General features: G+C 41.0%; 1 protein-coding gene across 1 annotated transcript in view; it reads right to left on the reverse strand.

Moving 5' to 3' along the window:
* LOC139920124 (CUB and sushi domain-containing protein 3-like) overlaps positions 1–22,603 on the reverse strand; it is a 371,750-nt gene that overhangs the window by 165,224 nt on the left and 183,923 nt on the right. Inside the window, exon 5 of the mRNA XM_071910054.2 lies at positions 10,475–10,682. Within this exon, the coding sequence (XP_071766155.2) occupies positions 10,475–10,682 (208 nt within the window). The remainder of the gene's footprint in view (positions 1–10,474; positions 10,683–22,603) is intronic.

Below are 22,603 nucleotides of genomic sequence, written 5' to 3' on the forward strand. Positions count from 1 at the left end.
AAAATTCATTTTTAGCGCCTCTGAAAAACCAAATCCCAGACAAGCGGGAGATTGGTAAATGACAGACTTTGAAAAGCCCGGTCCAACATTACCATGGATTTGGTGACGGGCTGTCGAGTGGGTGCACCTAACGGCACTAAATAGCATGCTATTTCCTGGACTCATGTCAAGAGTGCGGCAGAGACTTTAACTACTGTCAAAACTGTCATAGTATACAGTTGTAAGGGAGAGAGAGGGACTGAGAGAAATAGATAGCCAAATAGAAACATATAGAGACCAGAGATAGATAGACAGATAGACAGACAGATAGATAGATAGATAGATAGATAGATAGATAGATAGATGGAAAAAGAAGAGAAAACAAAGTGATAAAGTTACAGAGGCCGAAAGACACAAACAGAGAGAGACAGGCATGCAGAGAGACAGAAGGGAGAGAGATCATTCTATTTAAGATGCTCTACTTGGTTTCAAGGGCAACTGATTCTGAAACAACAAAATATAAACCTTGTGTGTGTGTGTGTGTGTGTGTGTGTGTGTGTAGTGTTAGGCTAGGATTACAGGCACTTAGCTCACAGCGATATACTACTCTCATAGGCACAAACACACCTCTCTGCATACTGATTAGACAAAAGTGTCTTTGTGTGTGTGTGTGTGTGTGTGTGAGAGAGGGAGAGAGTGAGAAAGAGAAAGAGAGAGAGTGAGAGAGAGTGAGTGTGCGCGCCATTCTGTCCGTGTGTGTGAGTGTGTGTGTGTGTGAGTACGTTGTCAGCCCTGCAGCAACTGATAAACACAAAATAAATTCTTCCACACATTCACATATTAGCACATCAGCCATTAGCTTTTTCTGCTAATTGCCATAGAAAATTAGCATTTTTAGCTATTCGCATCTTGTGCTAATTGCCATTGGAAATTAGTATATTAGCTCTTAGTATTGTGAGCTAATTGCCAAGTAATTAAGAGGGTGTCAGCATGGCCTAGTTTTCAGAGACACCGTTCTGTAACCAAAAGGTCACGGGTTCGATCCCTGCAACAGCCAGTTGGTCCATCAGCGGTGAAGGAAACGCTTAACCATCTTAGTTAAGTCGAGTCCAAGACCAGGCCCGGTCGGGTTCGAGTCAAAAGTCTGAGGCTAGAGCAGATCAAATCCAATTCAAAACCAAGACAGGAATAGCCAATACAGCATCTGCATTTCTTTCCATATGCAAGAGTAATGATAAAGAAGTTTCTTCAGGATGAACAGAGATATAGATCTATCTCCAGGAGGTGTGCACTATACCCTTCATCATACAACTAATCAATACAGAGGAGTTGACTAATTAATGCATATGAGGACCATTACATACACGTTTCTACATATGAAATCCCTTAAACTGTGTGTGGTGCTGGGGGAGAAAATTATCAATAAAATTACCCTTTTTTTTTTAATTTTTAGATAGGCAGGAAAAAGTCAAGTCAATATCAAATAGTGGCCAAGACCGAGAGAAGTTTGAGCTTGAGGCATGACACAAGTCCAAAACGTCAAAATAGTGGTCTTGACACCGGACTCAAGACCAAGAGAGGTCTCAAGTACTACAGCTCTGATATACAGTACGTCTCTATGCAAATTAACTCAGATGTAATTATACCGCGTGGAACATTGTTGCTGAGAGCTCTTGATTTTTAAAAGACAAGCAGCATTCATATTATTGAGATCAGTTTTTTTTGTTTGTTTTTTTCAAAATGCAGGGATTTTGAATCGGATTTATCCACAGGCTACGAAGAGTCCTAAGGCTCATTATTAACACCAGCGTGCTATGGATGGATGGGTTCTTGTCCTCCTCTGCTTGCACACTACACATGATGATTTGAATTACAGAATACGTGCTGTGTAATAAATTTTCCACACAACCTCTCAGCTAATTTTCAGTGTTTTCTTCTGGCCACGTATCAAGTAATATGAAAGTTTCTTTGTCACACCACGATGAACAAGCCATACCCGCCATGTTTTTAGCATTATTTGCAAATTAGAAGTAGCCTAATGGTATTGTTTTTGTTGTTGAAAAAAAATGAATAAGGAATATGAAACTGGGGATGGGTTTTTCATATGGCAGCAGAAGGGTTAGAGACATTCACATTATTGTACAAAAACAAGGAGCTACACAAGGCTAAATTCTAGCAGTAAATCTCTACCTATACCCACTCAAATAACGTCTTTATAACAAAACAAGTATTTCCATCTGAAGGCTAACATTTCACCATGCAAATGTTTTTAAGGATTTGTTATAAAGCTTGGGAAATTCAGAGACACACAAATACATTTTTCCTCCATTTAGGACCGGCCGTCATGTCTACTGTACTGTCATTGGCTGCACTCGCAAAGGTCAGTGCATGGCGGGTTCAAAGTTCAACTAATTTGAACTGCGCCCTGCATACATAAACGCAGGACTCAAAGCACGCTCAAAACCTTTCCTGCACAAAACCTTTCTTGTGCAAACGTTACGTTAGTACAAATACGGTTAACGGCCCCATTCAACAACCTTTTTGTTTATTCGTTTTTTAAGCAGCGGTCTTTGTCAACCTGTTTTGGTGTGCTGAACAAACCCCAAAGGGAGCAACAGTCAGGTGTGTGTTTATTTTTTTATTGCCTCTCATTTTGTATCAAGCACCTGGTCAGGATTTTGGATGTGCATATACTACCTCCTCCGTGCAAATGTTTTTAAACAGGCCTGGAGAACACATCATCATTTACAAGGCAAAAGAGGACTGACAACTGATTCCTGCCAATTCAAACAGGAACAGCTGGGCCTGATTCCCCTGCTGCTCAGAGCTAACAGTGCTAATGGCATGCACATCAGTGTGAAGTCTGTAGTCAAGACCACCTCAAAAAAATGTCCCTCCTCCCCACTTAAAAAGGCTGCAATATGCTTGGCACTCCGCCCTATTATGGGGACTTTTTTGGTAACTATTTTGGGCAGGAGTTGTCCCAGCAGTTTCACACTGATTACACAGTAATCTCTTGTTGCTGAGATAAATTCTGTTGTCTATTTTGCCCTAAATTTCTTTGTGTTAGTAGCAGGTAGGCTGCTCTGTTATGAAAAAGTTGTAACCAAAGCATTAAGTATGCTGCTCGACAGTTTTAATGTCATTTCAATGTGTCTCTTAGCCTTCCATAATCATCGTGGCTCCGATAAGACAGATAAACAAAGGTTGTTTACAGAGAAGGGTGATGGAAACACTGTTGTTTACAGAGCGGCTGGGGTTTGTTTGTCAACATCAGGCTTCGGGAGTTTTCATGGGGACAGAGAGGACAAATATACTCATGATACTCAGATACACACGCACATATACAGCAGATACATAGAAAGAGATAGGGATTCAAGCACACAGTAACAGTTACACACACACTTTTACATGCTTGGACACAAATGCACACACACACACTTAAATATGCATGTATTTGTTTACACATGCACACAAGCATAGAAATCCACATAAACACAGACATAGACCTATATACAAAGAAAAATACATGCAATCACACACACAGACTAACAAACAGACACACACACACACACACACACACACACGGTATATGCATGCACACAGACAGAAATAGATGTTTGTTAACATTGGGTTTCAACATTTTATTGAGAACAGACACACACACAAACACACACACACACACACAAACACACACACTTGGGCAGTATTACAGGACAGCCTCATATTTCTATACACCCAATATACACAATATTCCAAAGCTACAGGGGGGATTCTTCTGACCATATTGAATCGAACTAACAAGATCATCAATATCAACACCAGAACTTTTGCCCTAACTAGACAATCAATAGTTCACATCTAACTAATATTTATCATTATTCTGACTTGACAATCTTTATTCAATACTCAGTCAATATCAGAACCTTAATGTGAACAAGACGATCAATAGTTTGTCTCCAATCTATACTTACATTGAGCCTAACGAGAAAGTCAATAATCAATTTCCAACTAGTACCATGTATTGGTTGATCAAATACAGAATGTACTCTCAGTATCCACTTGTATCCTCAGTATCCGCGGGTCCTACAGCCAGGTAGGAGCAGCTTTTGTCTCCAGAACAGTCTGAATTCTTCAAGGCATGGAACCAACAAGGTGCTGGACTTAATAGCGTCATGCAGTTCCTGAAGATTTTTCGGCAGCGCATTCATGCAAAGCACGTCCATGTTCGGCAGCACATTTATGTTGCAAACATCCCGTTCCACCTAATTCCTAAGAGGAGGCGTGCTGTATTGGATTGTGCACGCCATTAGAGTGAACTAACATCACTGCCATTTTCCTGGAGCCATCTGGAGATGATACATGTTTTGTGATATGATGCATTATCCTGCTGGAAGGATCAATCTGAAAAAACCTAGTAATTTTGACTGTGGCCATGAAGGGATGCACCTGGTCAGAAACAATGCCTAGGTACACGGTGGCATTTAAATTATGTTACATTGCATAATGGCAGCCTAATGGGGTGTAATTTGTGCCAAAAACGTTCCCCAAACCATTACACCACCACCAACAGTCTGTACCGTTTACACCAGGCAGGCTGGGTCCATGGATTCAAATTCTGACCTTGCCATCAGGATGTCACAACAGAAACTGGGATTTATTGGACCAGGTGATGTTTTTCCACTCTTCAGTGGTTTTGATGATCACATGCCTACTGTAGCCTCATCTTTTTCTTAGCTGAGAGGAGTGGAAACCGGCTGCTGTAGCCCCTCCACTTCAAGGTTTTGATGGGTTGTGCCTTCTGAGATGCACGATATAGCTGTTATTTGCATACTTGCGGCCCACCCGTTAGCTTAAAAATGTCTTGCCATTCCCCTCTGACCTCTCTGATCAATGAGGCATTTTCACCCACAGGACTGGGACTGACTGGATGTTTTCTTGGTAAACTGTAGTGCGCAAAAATCCCAGAAGGCCATCCGTTTCTAAGATGCTGGAACCTGGGTGTTTGCCACCAACGATCATATTGTACCACGTTCAAAGTCATCTTGCCCATTCTAACTTTTACTTATATACATATTGTTATTTAATCAAGGCTACCTCTTTCTGCAGTGAGCCAACTGCAGGTGATAGGCCAACTGCCCTACTGTTAGCTGGCTAGCCTAGTGGCTAAAGTTCCGATAATTTACATAATTTCTTCTTAAAAATAGCCATTGTTGTGTATCCTTAACTACAGTTATAATACATAAGTAGACACACATCAGTGATGTTCTGTGACTACTAAAATATTTATAATTCGGGGAGACTTCTAGCCAAGTAGGAGGCTGCTGCCTGACAGGCCTCACTGAGGGAACAAAAGTCCCTCGGGCGCAGGGAGAAACTGTCCACGGAGCGGTCCTGTCTCATTTCATTCTCCATTTGGTTCACATTTTGGGGAAAACAACACTGTTTTCAGATAAACATTCTTCGCCTATAACTGTAGCTCAAAAACACAGCCTTAACTAGCCTTGCTACACTTTTCACTGACTGAAAACAAGTTAAAAGTGAGGAGAAAGGGCTTCACTTGCTGCCTCTTGGGAACGGTGGATAAGCTGCAGGGCTGTGTGTGTGTGTGTGTGTGTGTGTGTGTGTGTGTGCGCGCGCACGCGTGTGTGTGTGCGAGCGTGTATTGTCTCTTTTCCTCTACTGGCTTGGCTAAGCATTTTTCTCAATTTCAAGTTCTCAATCTCATTGTCCTCTTATTCAGTGATTTTGTTGTTTTGGCTAATGGCTACATTGCAAAAGCGAAATGCTGTATTCAAAATATTTTATTGATGAAAATAACCCCTCAACATCGCCAGTTGAAAAACTCACAGTGACACTGACAGCCAATCGCCGATGTCCTATTGCGTCATACATTGACACAGCCCTAATGTACAGTCTATTGTATGTCTTGCACTGACGTTTTTGCACTGTACGTGAGATCTTGTTGTTCCTGTTTCTGCAGGTACTGGTACCTGATTCTGGTATTGGGCTGCTTAGGCCGCTATTGTGACTCCTCATGCTGTCAGAAAACAATGAGCTCGATGAAAAACACTGACTTCGGACAGGGCCGGTATAACACCTTGAGTTATCGACAACATCAAGACAAGTTATTAAAAGTTCTGCTCCAGGCTGTATGTCTCAACGTGTCTGCTCTCCTCTCAGCATAAAACCACAACCACATTATCAGCCAGGCAGCTGGAAGGGACGCATGATAAGCATGGGAAACCTCAACACAGTGACTTCGGTATATAGGACAAAGTTAATTCAGCAACAAAATAACTACAGAGCAATAGATAGCACATTTACCTCCAGCCAAGGCATCAGCCAGACTGAATCAAACACTACCAGTAACCCTTGCATTATCCCCCAAGGGCCAACCATATCGTTCTGAACAATAAATAGGTTACTGCTGTTAATACCATTAATACTCCTTAAAAGGTCATTTTTGCACAGCAGTAGAGTTTTGTAATTTTCTTCAGTTCAAAATGAAAGCCATTGCCTGAATAGCCTAATACTTTTCCCACTCCTAATTACCTGTGAAACATTTATACATATTATTTCAAACTATGAAATTATAAGTGTCCCGATGATTATGTAAACAATGACCACATAACCAGGAGCATCACAGATGTTAGCCAGCGATCTATGTCTATGATTATCTTAACAAATTAGATGAAAAAATTTGACTTTAATCACACAATGAAAGTAGTATCTCAGGAGCCAGCATGATTATTTTGTAAACCTGATTTGTATTCTTTTAATTTATATACTGTACTTTCATTACACTTTGTACACAGACGTACTTCAGTGTCATTGTTGTGCTGTGATCATCAAACATTTTGTTTGCCACCCAACAGTTTAACATGGGTAAAAGAAGATACTAAACAGTGACTTCATGTCACTAATGTATAATATTTGGACTAACCGATTGCATTGGTGAACAGTTTTATTGCAGATGTGCTAGAATAAACGGCAAATTTTAGAAAATCCAAGTAGATAAGTAAAATGTGTTCAGGCTAATCACAATAAGGTAATCATTAATAATCAACACAATACATAAGAGAACACCAAGTTCAATGCGAAATGTCCCTTGTTTTATTCCAGCAGCTTCCTTTCTTCAGTCTGAGAGATCATCATTGTTTACTGCTTATTTTTAATATCTCTAGATGTTCAAATGTGGGGTAAGAACGATCTGATTTTTTTAATGTCAAAGATTAATTTTTCTGACAAAAACAGAAAATTGACCTGCAGTGCCCAAAATGAGAACAAAGACTCTGAGCTATGGCAGGCTGGTGCAGTGAAAGCTTTAGTTTACTGCAGCATGTTACAAATAGGTTTTATGCAGCCACCAACTGAGAATCTCTGTGAAACGTATGTGCATACATGAACAGTTACCAACAGGATTTATCAGTGATAAGTCCCCATGCTGTGTGTCCCCATGCTGTGCTCCCAGGTATCCTGCTGTCCTTTCAACATAATCACAAGCATACACACACACACACACACACACACACACACACACACAAACGCTGGTGCACACAAGCGAGCAGGCAGACGTGCACATGCATAGACACACTAACGTATTCCTAACTGCGCTTGCCTTGCCATTATTACTTCCACATTGATTACACACACACTAATATCCCTGACCATGATTACATTCAAATTGGTTACAGCAACAGCAGTGGTAGATCAATAGCCTAATTTACCATCAATCAATAACGAGCCAGAGCTATAAAATATTGTTATGACTGAACCATCTGAAAACACATGAGAAAATAATAGAAAACCATGGAGAGCAGCGAAGAGGCTAACTAGCTCAGATCAGTTAATTCCTCTGTGATATATGAGGTCCAATATTTGGGTCGCATGTAGAAAGACCACACACACACACACACACACACACACACACACACACACACATCATACTTCAAGATTGTGTGTGTTTTTTTCATTATTTATGACCATGAGATGCTGGGGGGAAAAAATCAGCCACACTTGATACACTTGAGAACAAGAGATAAAAAAGTAACACTTTATTCCTGTAATAATGTTTTCTTTTTATTACCTGTTCTTACTTTTGTTCTTACTTATTTTTATGACCTGTTCTAACTTTTTATTGCTGTACTCCAAGTGTGGTTAAATTGTTCCATAACCTCAGCTGACTACGTGACTCCAGGACCTTGGTAGAAGTGCCAGGTTGTCATATTTCATAACAGATCATATTTCTCTCCTTTAGCTCCAGAGATTTGAACCAGCATCGCACACATCCCATACACACAATTACACTCCAAATACCATCATACCCCTAGCCACACACACTCCCACCCCAGACTGTGTTTTCATGATATTTTACAGCTAGAGATAGTCAGATGTTCAGATCCTCCACCTTAGTCTACCCATTATTCTACTGGAAACAATGTTCACACAAGTCGTTTTTAGTAATCATACTATATGAATGAGGTCTAAACCTTGCGCACACCCATCCGCCCCTGAATTGCACTGTATGATATATAGATTTTTCATTTTCACAATACACTCTTAGAAATCAGGGTTCCAAAAGTGTTACTCATGGAAGGGTAAGGATCTACCGAGAACCATTTGCCTCTGAAGAACTTTTTTTGGGGGGGTTTTAGTGAGAAGGTTCCTCAAGGGTTCTTTGTTAGATAAATAGTTTTCATCAAGATCCCTTTTGATATTAAGAATGCTTTTTGGAAGAAATGGTTCTTCTGGAATCCTTAGGAGGGTGAAAGAAGATCGACAGCAGAAAATTAAATCTTTATGATTTTCTATTCTATTGTCTGTTGATTTTATTTCGACAGCAAGCTGTAAATGTCAACACCAGGCATTATTTAGTAATCCAATAACAAGTTAATTATTGAAGGACATATGCACCTTCTGACACTTTTGTGAATAAAAACAAGGTGAATTTCGGCCACTTAATGGGAAATATAATGGGCTGTTTGCTCGGATGTGGATCAAGCCTAGTCCTACTAAAAACTTTATACCAATGGAGATCTCCAGTGAAAATGAAATCTTAATAGGCTTAATCCATGTTCAAGCAAACAGCCCAATGTTTATATTTAAACAAAACAACATAAGTTCACTTGCACAGGGCATTTAAAGTACTAACCTTCAGCAGGAATTGAACTCTGACACTTAGTGGTGAAAATGCAGTGTTCTTGCCAACTGAGCCACACTGGCCAACTGAAGGTCAGTGTGGTGGGTGAGTGTTCTGAACTTTAGCAAGCACATAAGCCAAAAAAGGTTCCCTAAATAGAAAACCACTTACTTCATTTCTCACACTTGTGTTAGATGGAATTAGTAGCAAGTGAAGTTTTATACATAAAGAAAGTCACATTTTGGATTTGATTTGATTCTAGTGTTACATCACAGTGCGCTACCATGTGCCGCTGTACATATCAAGCTAACCTATCATGTTAGCTGAGTTTTAAAGTATGATGACATATTTATATAAATTGTAACTCATACAGAATTATACTTCATACGGGTTCACACACACGCACAAACACACACTTTTCAATGTACTTGTTTGCCTCATCCACCAGCACTTATATTTCAGTTTGGGAGAACTTTTGTCTCCTCGTCCTCACAGGTGATGCCTTTTTCTAAAAGTGTCCAGGCGCCATCCCAAGACTTAAATAGCGCCTCTGGTATTCTAATTGCCTAACTGCGGCTGAATTGCGGTTGACCTCATTTGGATGACAGCTGATAGTAAATCACTTGCTAAACTGGAAACAGTTGCGGCGGTTAATTTTTTTGCCCACGCTACTGATTTGCAGGTATCTCAGTAAATACAGGGGATAATGGGGAGTGTCAGAAGTTTCCAAAAGGTCTACAGAGTCACTTTGATCCAGTTGGCTCATCTTCAGAGAATCTCTTCACCTTCTTTGTCATTGCTCAGAGTTCAGAATAAAACAGATGAATCAGTAAAATTGATTTTGACTGTATTATTGGTAATTGCTACATAGATTCTGTAAAAACCATAAAGTATGAAAGGGATATTGACAGAACCCCATATAAAGGTTCAAAAAGGAACCTGTAAAACATAAAAGGATATAGGTAGAACCATCTGGAAGGGTTCCAAGAGGAACTTAAAGAATATTAAAGAATATGAAAGTTCCAAGTGGAACTCCAAAATAAACAGGGGTTCTGTGCAGAACTACCTGGATATGTTCTAGGTATAACCCCATAATAGGTAAAGGTTCTCTAATGAACCACGAGGGATGGTTCTTGTTAGAATCTCAAGAATATGTGAGGGTTCTTTGCTGAACCCTTCTTAGAGGGTTCCAGATGTAACCACTTACTTTGAGTTTTATGTGGAACCATTTAATAAGGGTTCTAGATCATGATCTAGATCAAGTCTAACCTTCAAAAACAGTTTCACCTAGAGCCCAAAAGGGTTCTCCTAACCCATTTGGTAGAACAATAATAACAGTTGTATATGACTCACCAGATGGTTGGTGGTTCGGATCCCTCTACTTCCAGGTAGTCATATTTCTCCTCCGTCTGGAAGTCTGTAAAGACGACAGAGATGGTGTCTCCAGGTTCGGCCAATAGGATCCATGTACAGTCGGCCTGGTTACCATAGTTGCCGGGGTAACCGGGACTGGTCACCACCCCACTGCCGCCCCTCACAGTGCCCCCACATGTGTCCTCAGCTGTCAATCAAATCAGAATGACAAATAGAAAACCTGGGTTAGGGAGAGGAGGAGGGACCGAGGGGCGGACTTCTTTTTTTATTGAATTTTGTTGCTTTTGGATGTTTTCTTTTGATTTTCACAGGTATTTGAGACCAGGGTGGTCAATTAACAAATGCTTCAATCAAGTCAATTAACCCAGTATTCAATTAGCAATTAAGAACAAATTCTTAATTGTTATAGGATTATTTCTCAACCAATCAAATAGATTAGAAGTCAGCCAGCCCAACGCCCCACCTCTCTCTCTCTCTATGAGGTTTAATTTTGGTATATTGTTGTCTTTGCTCTGAACAAATGTTATTTTTTTGGCTTCATTGTTAGCAATGGAAGTCTTATTAAGTATCTATAAGTCAGCTAACCATATTGTGAAAATATGGAGCTCTTAAGTTTTATTTAGTAGATATGAAATATAGTATATACATGGTAATATATGCATATACATGAAGGGTTCTTAATTTGCAGACTATTGAATTCTCCTCTGCCTTTCAGCCAGTAGGATTCATAGATCCAGGGTTTTTCTTTTAGCCAATTAGAATAAGGGGTGGGGTTTAGAGGCCAGGCTGTAATTCCTGTCACAATCAGAGCTGCCGTCCTCTCCTCCAATAGCAAAGTTAAGCTTCCCTCCAATCACAGAGCTCCGCTCTCGTCTCCTCCAATCACCTCCAAGGAACTCTAGATTTTACTACGTCCCAATTAGCTGGTTTTAGTGTCAGTCTATTAATTATTCCTCAATTGGTTTGGAAACATCAGGACCAGATGTGATGGTAGATATCTGTAATTTTCTGTCATTATCGCTCACATCTGATTGATAACACTATTGATAATTGATAGTAATACTGATTACTGTATAACAGATAAAGACACATGGATTGCGCTGTGCACACGGCATAAATTATACACATATAATTTATACAGATACACTCACAGAGAAAAACATACTACATTGGACCTTGTTGCGTCACTGGGGAATTGGTTTTGTTTTCAAGTTATTCAAAAGGACTGTGTTCAATTCACTTCATATCCTTCTCTTTTCTTTCAACTGACTTTAAAGTAGATAATCTTCAAACATGAAATACTGAAGTGAGGTTTTTCTATCCAATCTATAAATATATATATAACTTATTAATGATATAACTTTAAAAAATCTAAAAAAGGAATGCCCTATTGTTATGATACCAGTTTTAGTTTCATTTTGAATAGCATTAATCTGAAAGTGAATTGAGCTCCATCCACATATCCACTACCCCAGTGATGAAAGATACAATGTTGAACCTTTTTTTCTGAGAGCGTACAAGTCCAACTGTAAACATGGTATAAATTATACCTGTATAATTTATAGTCATACATAAAAGAGGCAATACTGTATGTAACACACTCTTAAAGCGGATATATAATTTTCTACGAACCACTGAGTGCAATTTGGGATGACACATGATTTGTATTACTCTACAACACATCATGTGTTAATAGCGTCAAGATTTGTTACGGGAAAAAAGTAACAGCATATGTGTATCCCAAACTGCACTCACTGATAAGCTGAAAAAGACACATCCTTTTTAAGAGTGTAGACAGGCGCTGTCAGGTATACATGCGCATCCGTTGGGGCTCGCCCAGGTGGCGCTTCCATAGGAGATGCATGTACAGATGACAGAGAGAGGGGAGGGACCAAGCCAGACTCCACCCACAGGGGGGGTCAAGAGAATAACTGTGGTCCACAACTCACTTAGAGCAACAAACAACCAATAGAAATGAGTAGAAACAAGTAGCAAAGGATATTAGAGATTGGAAGGGACAGAGTGAAGTGAGTAGAGACAGGAGACAAGTAGAAATTAACAGAAAAAAGGTAACGGATGAATAGAAATAGATAGGAACAAATAGAAATAGATAGGAACAAATAGAAATGAGAAAAAGAGAACTAGATTGAAATAGACAGAGAAGGGTTGGTGCAACTGCAAATTGTATTGGGGAGGAAACAAGAGAAACAGGATGAAACAAAATAAGTAGAATGAATTCAAACTGATACAGTCTGAGTCAGGCTGTGCTTTTTTTCAATAGATCAGTACATGCAGTTGGGGACGATGCATGTGCTGCGCTACTTTCCAAGAAAAATGTCTTCATAGGAATACATATCGTGTCAGTGTGCTATTGACACTCGCTATCGTCCATCACATGTTGTGCATTGTCCCAAACTACACACTCTGATGTATTCAAAACTGAAAAACAGACAAATTCATTACTCAACCATTAGCAATTCATTGATTTAAACAGAGAGTAAAATAGGACATTGAGACAGACAGACTGACAGACAGACAAACAGACAGACAGTCAGTCAGGCGGCTATCCAGCCAGCCAGCCAGCCAGCTAGACAGACAGACAGACAGACAGACAGACAGACAGACAGACATTGGCAGACAAACCATTCAGTTGGCGAGAGACAGACATTCACTCCATAGCTAGACAGAGAGAGATGTGTGCAAATGACCCAACACCCTGAACCAAGGCCTGCTGAGACCCCATCAACTTTACAGGAGAGCTATGTAGCAACAGTGTGTGTTTGTGTGTGTGTGTGTGTGTGCCTGCACTGTGCGTGTGCGTATGTGTCCACACCATGGGAGACAGTGCTGCTTGCAGGATGACAGCTGTCACAGGTTCATCATGACAACAGGAGGTCCACAGGCACTGGGGCACACACACACACACACACACACACACACACACACACACACACGCACGCACGCACACACACACGCACAAAACCCCTCCAGTCTATTGATGTGACAGTGACAGGTGACAGACAGGTGGAAAGGCCCTCAAGGTGGACTGATGGTTGGCTTTTATGAAAAAAAGAAAATAAACTTGTAAAAAAAAAAAAAAAAAAGGAGTGAGCATTCCAGCCTTCTTATGCATTCTTATGTGCAGTGGACCTTTGGTGAATTTGACAATACTAGTGCAGTGCCCGTTCGCCCCGCTGCTGCACAGAGCGCTGTTCGCCCCGCCCCGCTGCTGCACAGAGCGCTGTTCGCCCCGCCCCGCTGCTGCACAGAGCGCTGTTCGCTTGTTTATTCAAAGTTTATTAATATTGAACGTGTCGCACGTCCTTGGGTCCCCAGCAATACACCCGCCAAGTGTGAAGTAGATCGGACGAACGGTTCTCGAGATATGCGAAGGACACACAGACAGACAGACACAGATTCCTTGCTTTATAGTATGATGACGATGATGATGATGGTGTAGCATTAGCGGCCTTCAGCCACGGTTTGCCCGTTGCTTCTCAAACTCTGCTCCTCGGTCCACTGTGGGTGCCTTGTACGTCAAGTGGCCCCTTGCATTCTAGCATAAAAATTATTTATTTTTATCATTAGTTTGAATATAAGCAGGTTTGAATTTTGATGTAAATGGTTTCTGACAAAGCTATCACATACCCCCCCCTCCCCCCTTGCCCGGACCAAAAGTTTGTAGGAAATGGGAAAGGCGTGTGGGAAACCCTATGTGATAATTCTAGATGACACATGATGCAATTAGGATCCTCACTAATTGCATTGTGTGTCATCTAGTAATGGCAGGGCCGTACAGAGACTGCATCACAGGCAGCGGCTCAAATAAAAAGTGACAGTCATAGCGTGTGCACAGGGGGGGTGATACATTTAGATATACCTATACATAGATTAAATTCTGTGTGTAATGTACATGCATTGGATTTGACATGGAATTACTGCATGCTGTGGGTGGTAATTTTTTCAGATTACCAGTTGTCAATAACTCCAGTGTTTCCCACAGAATTCGAATGTATTTGTGGTGGTAGGTGGGTTGGCAACGGGGGAGGGATGAGTGCCTTTTTATTCTTGTATTCTCTTGTATTGTCAATATATAGGCTAATATCAATAAAGGATCCCATTACCTGGATGGCTGAAAAATTATCTAATGTACTCCATTTTAAATAGTTGCATTTGTCGAACAAATAACTAACCTGTATATATCTAAAGTACTTTGTGTCAAAGATAACATAACTTAAAAATATAAACAGTGTTCTGTTTGTTGCTTGCTTTTGTCTACAAGGTGAAGAATAGAAATGAGACTCCTTTTACAGAGAAATCTGCTTTTCTGCCCCTCTGCCCTGCTGCATCTCTCTGTGCTGTCAGTCTCTCCTGTATCTTTACATCGTTAAATTACAAGTCTTTGACATTATTATCTACTCTGTTTTACTGCTCAGCAGCTCCTCTGGTCCAGACTGTCCTGCTCCTCCTCAGGACCAGTCCTTTTCCTTCTTTGAAAATATTTTTCAATATTAATCTGGATTGAGGGAGCAAACATTCAGAGTCAGAGTTAAAAAGTTAATATTAACGTTATCAGTCCACTCAGTAGATACTGACTAGCAGCTAGGCTATACAGCGTGCTAATCTCGGAAACTCAGCTGTATTCCGAGTAACGGTGAGAGAGCGAGTGAGCGAGAGAGAGAGAGAGACAGAGACTGAGCTACAGAGAGAGAGAGGGGGAGCAACAGAGAGAGCAAGCGAGAGAGAGAGCGAGAGACAGAGAAAGAGAGAGAGCGAGAGAGAGAGATCGTGTGGAGCAATTAGGGGCTGAGCGAATCAAAGTGCTACACGCAGTTCTATGATTAAATAGTGAAAAAAAAAAGAAAATTTGTGGTGGTCAGTGCTGATATTGTGGTGGCCCGCCACAAAGTTTTCTATGTGTGGGAAACCCTGGAGGGGTAAGTTAGAGCGAGGGGAGATTGTCCACTAGTTAATCGATCACGGATGGCGTCGTTCTCTCGGACGGATAAAAAAGTAAAAATAAAAAATGCTAAAATGGGTCGCCAAATATACGGCGATATATTTGGTGGCCGTTAATATACCTGGGCATGTAATGAGACCTGCAGTAAGTACAGACAGTACAGAGAGCTCACTCCTGCCTCCTGTCTCCACCTCTTCACTTTCTGATCACTTTAGGGTCCCATCTCTTCCCTATCTGTCTCAGCTACAGTACATGTTTAACTGAATATGTCACTTGTAACACAATATTCTTAACAGTCAATTTGTTTCCTTATTATCAGCGGCAGTCCTATTGTAATTGAATTATCTTCTCTGTGATATTTCAAGTATAGCTTGCTTTCTGCTATATTGTATAGTATAAAATACATTATAGTTATTGTTTTCATGTTAATGTTATTGTCAAATGCATTTTTCTCATTTTGGGATACCTCACCATCTGAACTAAACCGGAGCCCTGGAATTGCATTATACTGTATATGACTCAGAACTGATTAGCTTATAGCAGAGACATTTAAATCTGATCAACATTTAAATTAATCTGTGGCTGAGGACTAGTGATAGTTTGCTAACAGCCACAGCAAGCCTTAGATCATTCCATGAATTGAGTTTTGTTGAGATATCCTCCATTTTGTGTGAAACCTGCTGTTACAAAATCATTGTTAGTGTGAAAAAACTGTAAAGAAATGATGGTACTTTTTAAAACACAGTACTGTAGGTGCCCCCCACCCCCAAAAATGCAGTCCCCCTCTGGGCTAATCAGTAACACAAATATGTGAACATGTTTTGGCCTGTAATTGTAGCACCCTACATGGGCTAATCAGTGTAATTTGGAAAAGGCAACGGTGAGATGCATAATTTCCCCAAGTTTCATCAAAATTCGATCAGCGGTGTCTGAGATATCACAAGTGACGGACGGACAAACAAGCAGACGAACAAATGGAAGGTGACCGATTCATAATTCCCCCCCACCCCCAAATTCATCACAGGGTACAACTGGAGTAAATCTATAGGTAAGTGAGGGCTTTGCTATCTGGCTGCTCGGCTCTCTGTTCTCTGCTCTTATTTCAGATGGCAACCTGGGGAGGCTGAACTCATGCTCATGCCCTAACGCAGTGACCCGCAGGAGGAGGGAAAGCGTGTGTGTGGAGGAGGGTGTTATGCGTGTTAGTTTGGGTGTGAGTCTCTCTCTCTGTGTGTGTGTGTGTGTGTGTGTGTGTGTGAGAGAGAGAGAGAGAGAGAGAAAGAGAGGGGTAGTGTTGGCCATGTTGCCTTCACTTCTTATCAGATCAGTGAGCTAGTGTTGCCCTTTTCTTTGCCTTTCCCTCCCTCTGCCTCTCTCTAGTTGTTGAAGCACTATCTCTCTTTTGCTCTCCTGCTGTTCTCTCCTCGCTCTGTGCGACTCCCCTCCCCTCCTCTGCCTCTTTATTATTATTATTATTATTATTATTATTGCTATTATTATATAACAGCCCATCCCCACCTCTTCTCTCCTCTCATCTTTGCTCCTTATCCTCTCCCTCCCTCTCTCTCTTCCCCTCTGCATGCCTCCTTCTCTCTCTCCCTCCCTCCTTATTCAATCCCTCGCCTCTCACCCTCCATCCCTCCCTCCCCATCTCACCCTCCCTCCCTCCCTCGTTTTCTCTCATGGCCCTGGGTGCTTTGATCACTCGTTCTTAGCCTCCTTATCCTCCCTCCCTCTCTCCCATCCGTTCATCCCCTCTTCCCCACTGTGCTGTCATCAATATCGCAGTCATCTGAGGATTCCTTCTTTATCCCTCTCTGTCTCACTGTGTCTTTCTTTAAGATCTTACTCTCTCTGCATCTCCCTCTCTCTCTCCTCTCTCTCTGTCTCGCTCTCTTTCTCTCTGCTGATTGATTTTATGTTTAATGGTTTTTCTGGCCTCATCTCTTTCTCTCCTCTCTTTTCCACTCATCCATACTTCTCTCCTTCACTCCCTATTTCCTTCCCTCTGTCCCATAACTCCATCCCTTTCCTGCATCCCTGTGATAGGCAGATCGCTATCACATTCACACGCACACGCGCACGCACACCCTCTCTCTCTCTCTCTCTCTCTCTCTCTCTCTCACACACACACACACACACACACACGCATAGACTTCAATCACAGAAGGCCCAGTGTGCTGTCAGCCTCTAAGGATTATGGGCCATCTACATCATCCTCTCCTCTCCTCTGTCTCCAGGCTGTATCCATCCATCCCTTCTGCTCTCCTATCTACATCGACCCACCCATCCATCAACCTCTTGCCCTCCATATACTGTAAACCCATATACATACAGGCCTCTTTCTCCCTCATCCCTCCCTCTATCCCTCCGTCTACCTGCCATGAATGAGTGAATAGACGGGAGGACTGTTAAACGCGTGCACACCAATGGCCCATGCACATATTGGCAATGAATTTCCTCATGGTACACTGGTCCAGGGCATTACTGGACACTCATCACGCCTCCTCTGCAGCTGCACTGTAAGCCATGCTGCCTGAATGCACTTGCGGTTTCAATGTGACTTTTATCATCCAATCACGCCAGGATGCATTAAGTGACAGTTCTGGATGCATGAAAAATCGGACCTTGCTGACGTTGCGATCAGATCTTCACAATAAGTAATGGGAGTGGTCAGCCTCGCATTGTGATCGGTATTTGACGCCACCCAGCCACAATGCGAACACAAGCAACATAAAGAGAGAGGTGTATACTGGAAAATTGTCATGCAGTTTATCATCTTTATTTTGTCATAAATACTGTTCCTTTCATCTGATTGGCATAAGGCTTCATGACGTCCTCAAGACAAATACAAAAAATAGTGGTCACCCCGTTTGTTGAATTTGTGTTTTTGTTTTGAATGAGACCTGAGACACCAGGTGAATGTAATCAACTACCAGGTAGAGTAGAAAACCAGCAGCGCTCTGGTACTCAAGGACCAGGATTGAGAACCACTGACATAATGAATATAGAAATTAATTTAGCACAACCTAAGGGTTAAAGAAATACAGCCACAGGAGATGCATAACAGACATTTTCAGGGCAAGTGTGCACATACAGAGATGTGATCTACATGCAATCGGGTCTTTAAGATCACATCTCAAATATTGCACTGAAATGCCACGAGCACCAATAGTGACTAAAGGCATATGTAGAGTGAAATGTATTGGCTACATTCTTTAGTATACCCTGTACTCCCCTTTTACACTGTAATATTTTTGAGACACCCCATTTTCAGTTGGAGACGCGTGGTATTCTGCTACAAATCTCTATTAAATATTAGGGAAAACACCATTCCTGTTGTTGTAATCACACGGAGAGCAAAACAACAGTTACAAAGTTAATAGAACGTTTAGGATCTTGCCATGCTGAAGGTCTCGGTTTTATTCTTGTTTTAATTGCTCTGTACATTTCCCCATTAGTTTCTGTATTCAGTTTCCTTCTATAAAGAGTAGGGTCACTCTTTGCCTTCAGAAATGCTTCAATCCTCCTTGTAATACTGTCATACAAGTTCTGTGAGTAATGGGATGTTGGACCATTCTTCAAGAAGAAAGGTCTCTGGTTCTTTGGGGGTGGAAGGAGGTGGAAACGTACCTCCAAAACTTCCCATAAAGGTTCAGTGATGTTGAGATCTGGTGACTGGGGAGGCCATGGGAGATGTTTGCCTTCAGCTGAAATCACTCTTGGATCTATTTAGTAGTGTGTATGGAATATGACGCATCATGAAAGAACAGTGTTTGCACCATCTGGTCTTGTAAAATCACTCCATATTCTTTGGCAGTTATATGACCATGCAGCAGACATTGCTGGTTAAAGGCATCCTTCATTTTTTCAAATGTCAACCCATCTGGATGTAAGAAAAAGGGTGAAAGACGACTCTTTAGACTGCATTACTTTTTTTTCACATAGCTGCGGGTTTTATCCTCCTCACACCAGGAATGCGTAGTTGTGTGTTGGCAGCCCTGCCATAAATACCAGCTTTGTGAAGCTCATGGTGTACATTTCTGTTAAGACTGTGTCACAGAGATGTTGATTCAATTCTGTGGTTATTTTTGAGGCTGCAGTTTTGTGGTGTTTAGCATCTATCCTGTTAAGCTTCCTTCTATCCCTGTCGGTGAGCTTTGACTTGCATCCACTGTTCCTCTTTGCCAGTGCAGTTTGTCTGTGTTCACCATATGTTGTCATAATTTTTTAGGATGTTCCCCTTGCCAGATTAAATTATTTTGCAGTATTTGTGACTGATGCATCTGCAATTCAGGTACCAACAATTAGGTTTGCTTTGAAAACTCACTCTAAAAGTGATGATCTTTTAAAGCTGACACATACTGGTAATTGGCATTCAGCTTAATATGACTCGCCTCTGTAGCTGCCTTTGTAATTGTGATTTAGTGACTTCAAAGTTAGGATTTTGCATATGGTGTTTCCGTTATTTTTTCCACCCTCTGTGTATTATATTTTTCTATCTCTTTTTTAGACCGTGTTGGAAGCACTTTGGTTGCTCTCCTCTGCTAGCCAGGAATACATTTAGATAAACAGGCTGATAACATGTAGAACATATGCACCCAAAACACACACTTGTACACACCCACGCATCCCAACACACACACACACACAGTGACAGTGTCAGTAACCAGGCTGACCTTCAGCTCCTCCCACCATCTGTCCACAAATCAAAGAACAGATGCTGTCTGCCAGTCAACTAACAGCCCGACATTTAAACCAATTAGGGCAGAAGAGTGATATAATGGAAGATCACCAGAAGGAGACAGAAAGAGAGAAGCCATAGATTGATATCATGATGATTCTTCTTACAGTAAGCCTTATAACCCTGTCCAATGGACTTATATTTAGATTGCTGGTAACAGACTACAGTAATATAAGATAGGGCTAATATAATATTGTGATTACTCTCACCCCATTATTGATATTATCTCAATTCTGATATCAGAGAGTGAAAACATGAGACAATACCACAGCTATTCCAGATTATGTTTTTCTGTTGTTATCACAGAACCAATTTAATCAACCAGTACAATAATGTTAATGTGATACTTCATTGATCCTGCTAGGGAAATTCTCTTCTCTCTTGCCCTGCTCCACAGTGAGGTCAGAGGTCAGAGGTCAGATACAGAACAGCACCCTGGAGCTGGTAGGGATTCAGTGTCTTGCTCAAGGACACTTCAGCAGCGTTAAAAGCTTCGGGTTGAAGGACTGTGTCCCTACTCACTATGCCACCCTGCTGCCTCAACAGGGTGAAAGTTAAACTGTAAAACACGCAGTTAGATGAAAGGAGGGGATCAGAGGAAGTCAAGAGTTTTTAAACTAAATGACAGGTAAAAGAAGAAGGAAAAGGAAAAGAAAAAAGAGAGGCATAAAGGATAACAAGTTGAGAGTAAAGGAGAAGTGAGGGGAGAAGAAAAGAAAGAGACTCTCTCCCTCCCTCTCTCTCTCTCTCTCTGACTCCAGAGCAGTATTGAGACGGATGAGTCTAGCGTTCCTGTTTTCTCATTTGGTCATTAAACAGAGTTTCTAAATTATCAACCGTGTCGACAAACTCCTAAAGTTGTGATTTATAAACCTTACCCCTCATTCTTTCTCTCTCTCTCTCTCTCTGAGAGTATACGTGTCTCACTGTGTGTCTATTTATGTGCATGCGTTTGACAGTGTGTACGTGTTGGTTCAGGTGTGTCTGTCCTTGTTTTTGTGTATGTGTGTGTGTGTGTGTGTGTGCGTGTTTATCCGTGTGTGTGTGTGTGTGTGTGTGTGTGTGTGTTAAATGTCATCCCTGACATCTTAAATAAATAGCTGCATACCAAGAGTTTAGCGCTTCACAGCTCTGTACTCTTTCTTTCTCTCCTCTCTTTGGCCATATTCACTTCTTCCCTGCTGTCTTGTTTCCTTCTCTCTCCTTTCCTCTCTTAAACACACACACACACACACACACACACTCTAGATAATTGTATGATCTAATCATACGACATCTTCAACCTTCTATTAGCAACTTCAGAAGCATGACGTGTTGAAAAAGATAACTATACCAAAAATAACTCAAGTGTTAAATGGGATTACAACAGCAGAAATTATGGCTCTCCGTCACCTCTGTTTTTCACAAACAAACACAATGGCAAATGAGATTTTAATGATTTGACCGATAGCAAAATGCCATGCATGCCGTGATGGTTGTTTCCAAAGTATGTTAGGAAATGCAGGTAGCATATTAACTTTTATTGTGTATAAAGAATAAAGGCATGTAATATAAAGATTGTTTTGGAGAGGAGACGTACAGTATAAAGAGAGACGTAAAAATGCCACACTTTGAACAGTGATGTGTCATTCTAAAAAGAGAATGATCAGATTATTGTCACCTAGATTAGTTACAATAATAAGATACTGTCACAATGGATTTGGTAGCAAAATGCCACACGTCTCTAGTGATAACGGAGTCTCTCAAAAATTCTTATGAGATGAAACTTAAAATGGCCACTTACAAATGGTTTCCGACAGGACATCTGCAGTCTATACAGACGGATCAACCACAACCATAAAGTGTGATCAGTATGTTACTCTACATCTAGTTGACATTTAACCTTTCATAATCAATATTTGGACACAGAGATGCTGATCAATATCGGTGAGAAAAAGTCAACAAGCTGAGCACAGAGCAGTAAGGCACATGTACAAACCACCTCCAGCACTCAGTCACATTAATGCCTCTCAGTTTGGTTGACCTCTTTTCTCTACCCATAATCAATATTTGGACATGAAAATGCAAATCAATATTGGCAGGAAAAGGTAACAAGTTGTGCTCCAAGTGTTCAGCTGGACCAAGACTACTCTTTCCTGTTCAATAATTACAATTTGGATCGGAATAAACAAGATGTGAAAAAAAAAAAAAGAGAAACTGTACAGTGCCAAAACCACTTCAAAACCAACCTGGTACTTCGGCCTACTTGCTTCTGTTCCATAATCTCGATTGGCATAAGAAGACACAATGACTCTATGTTGTGATGTATTATGTATAATGTCATGCAAGACACCTTTTTAAATAAATCAACAGCCAGACCAGTATAAAAGATGATCTCTATCATCAACTGGATGAACACTTCATT

This window comes from Centroberyx gerrardi, chromosome 19, assembly GCF_048128805.1.
Source record: "Centroberyx gerrardi isolate f3 chromosome 19, fCenGer3.hap1.cur.20231027, whole genome shotgun sequence".
NCBI classification, from domain to species: Eukaryota; Metazoa; Chordata; class Actinopteri; order Beryciformes; family Berycidae; genus Centroberyx; species Centroberyx gerrardi.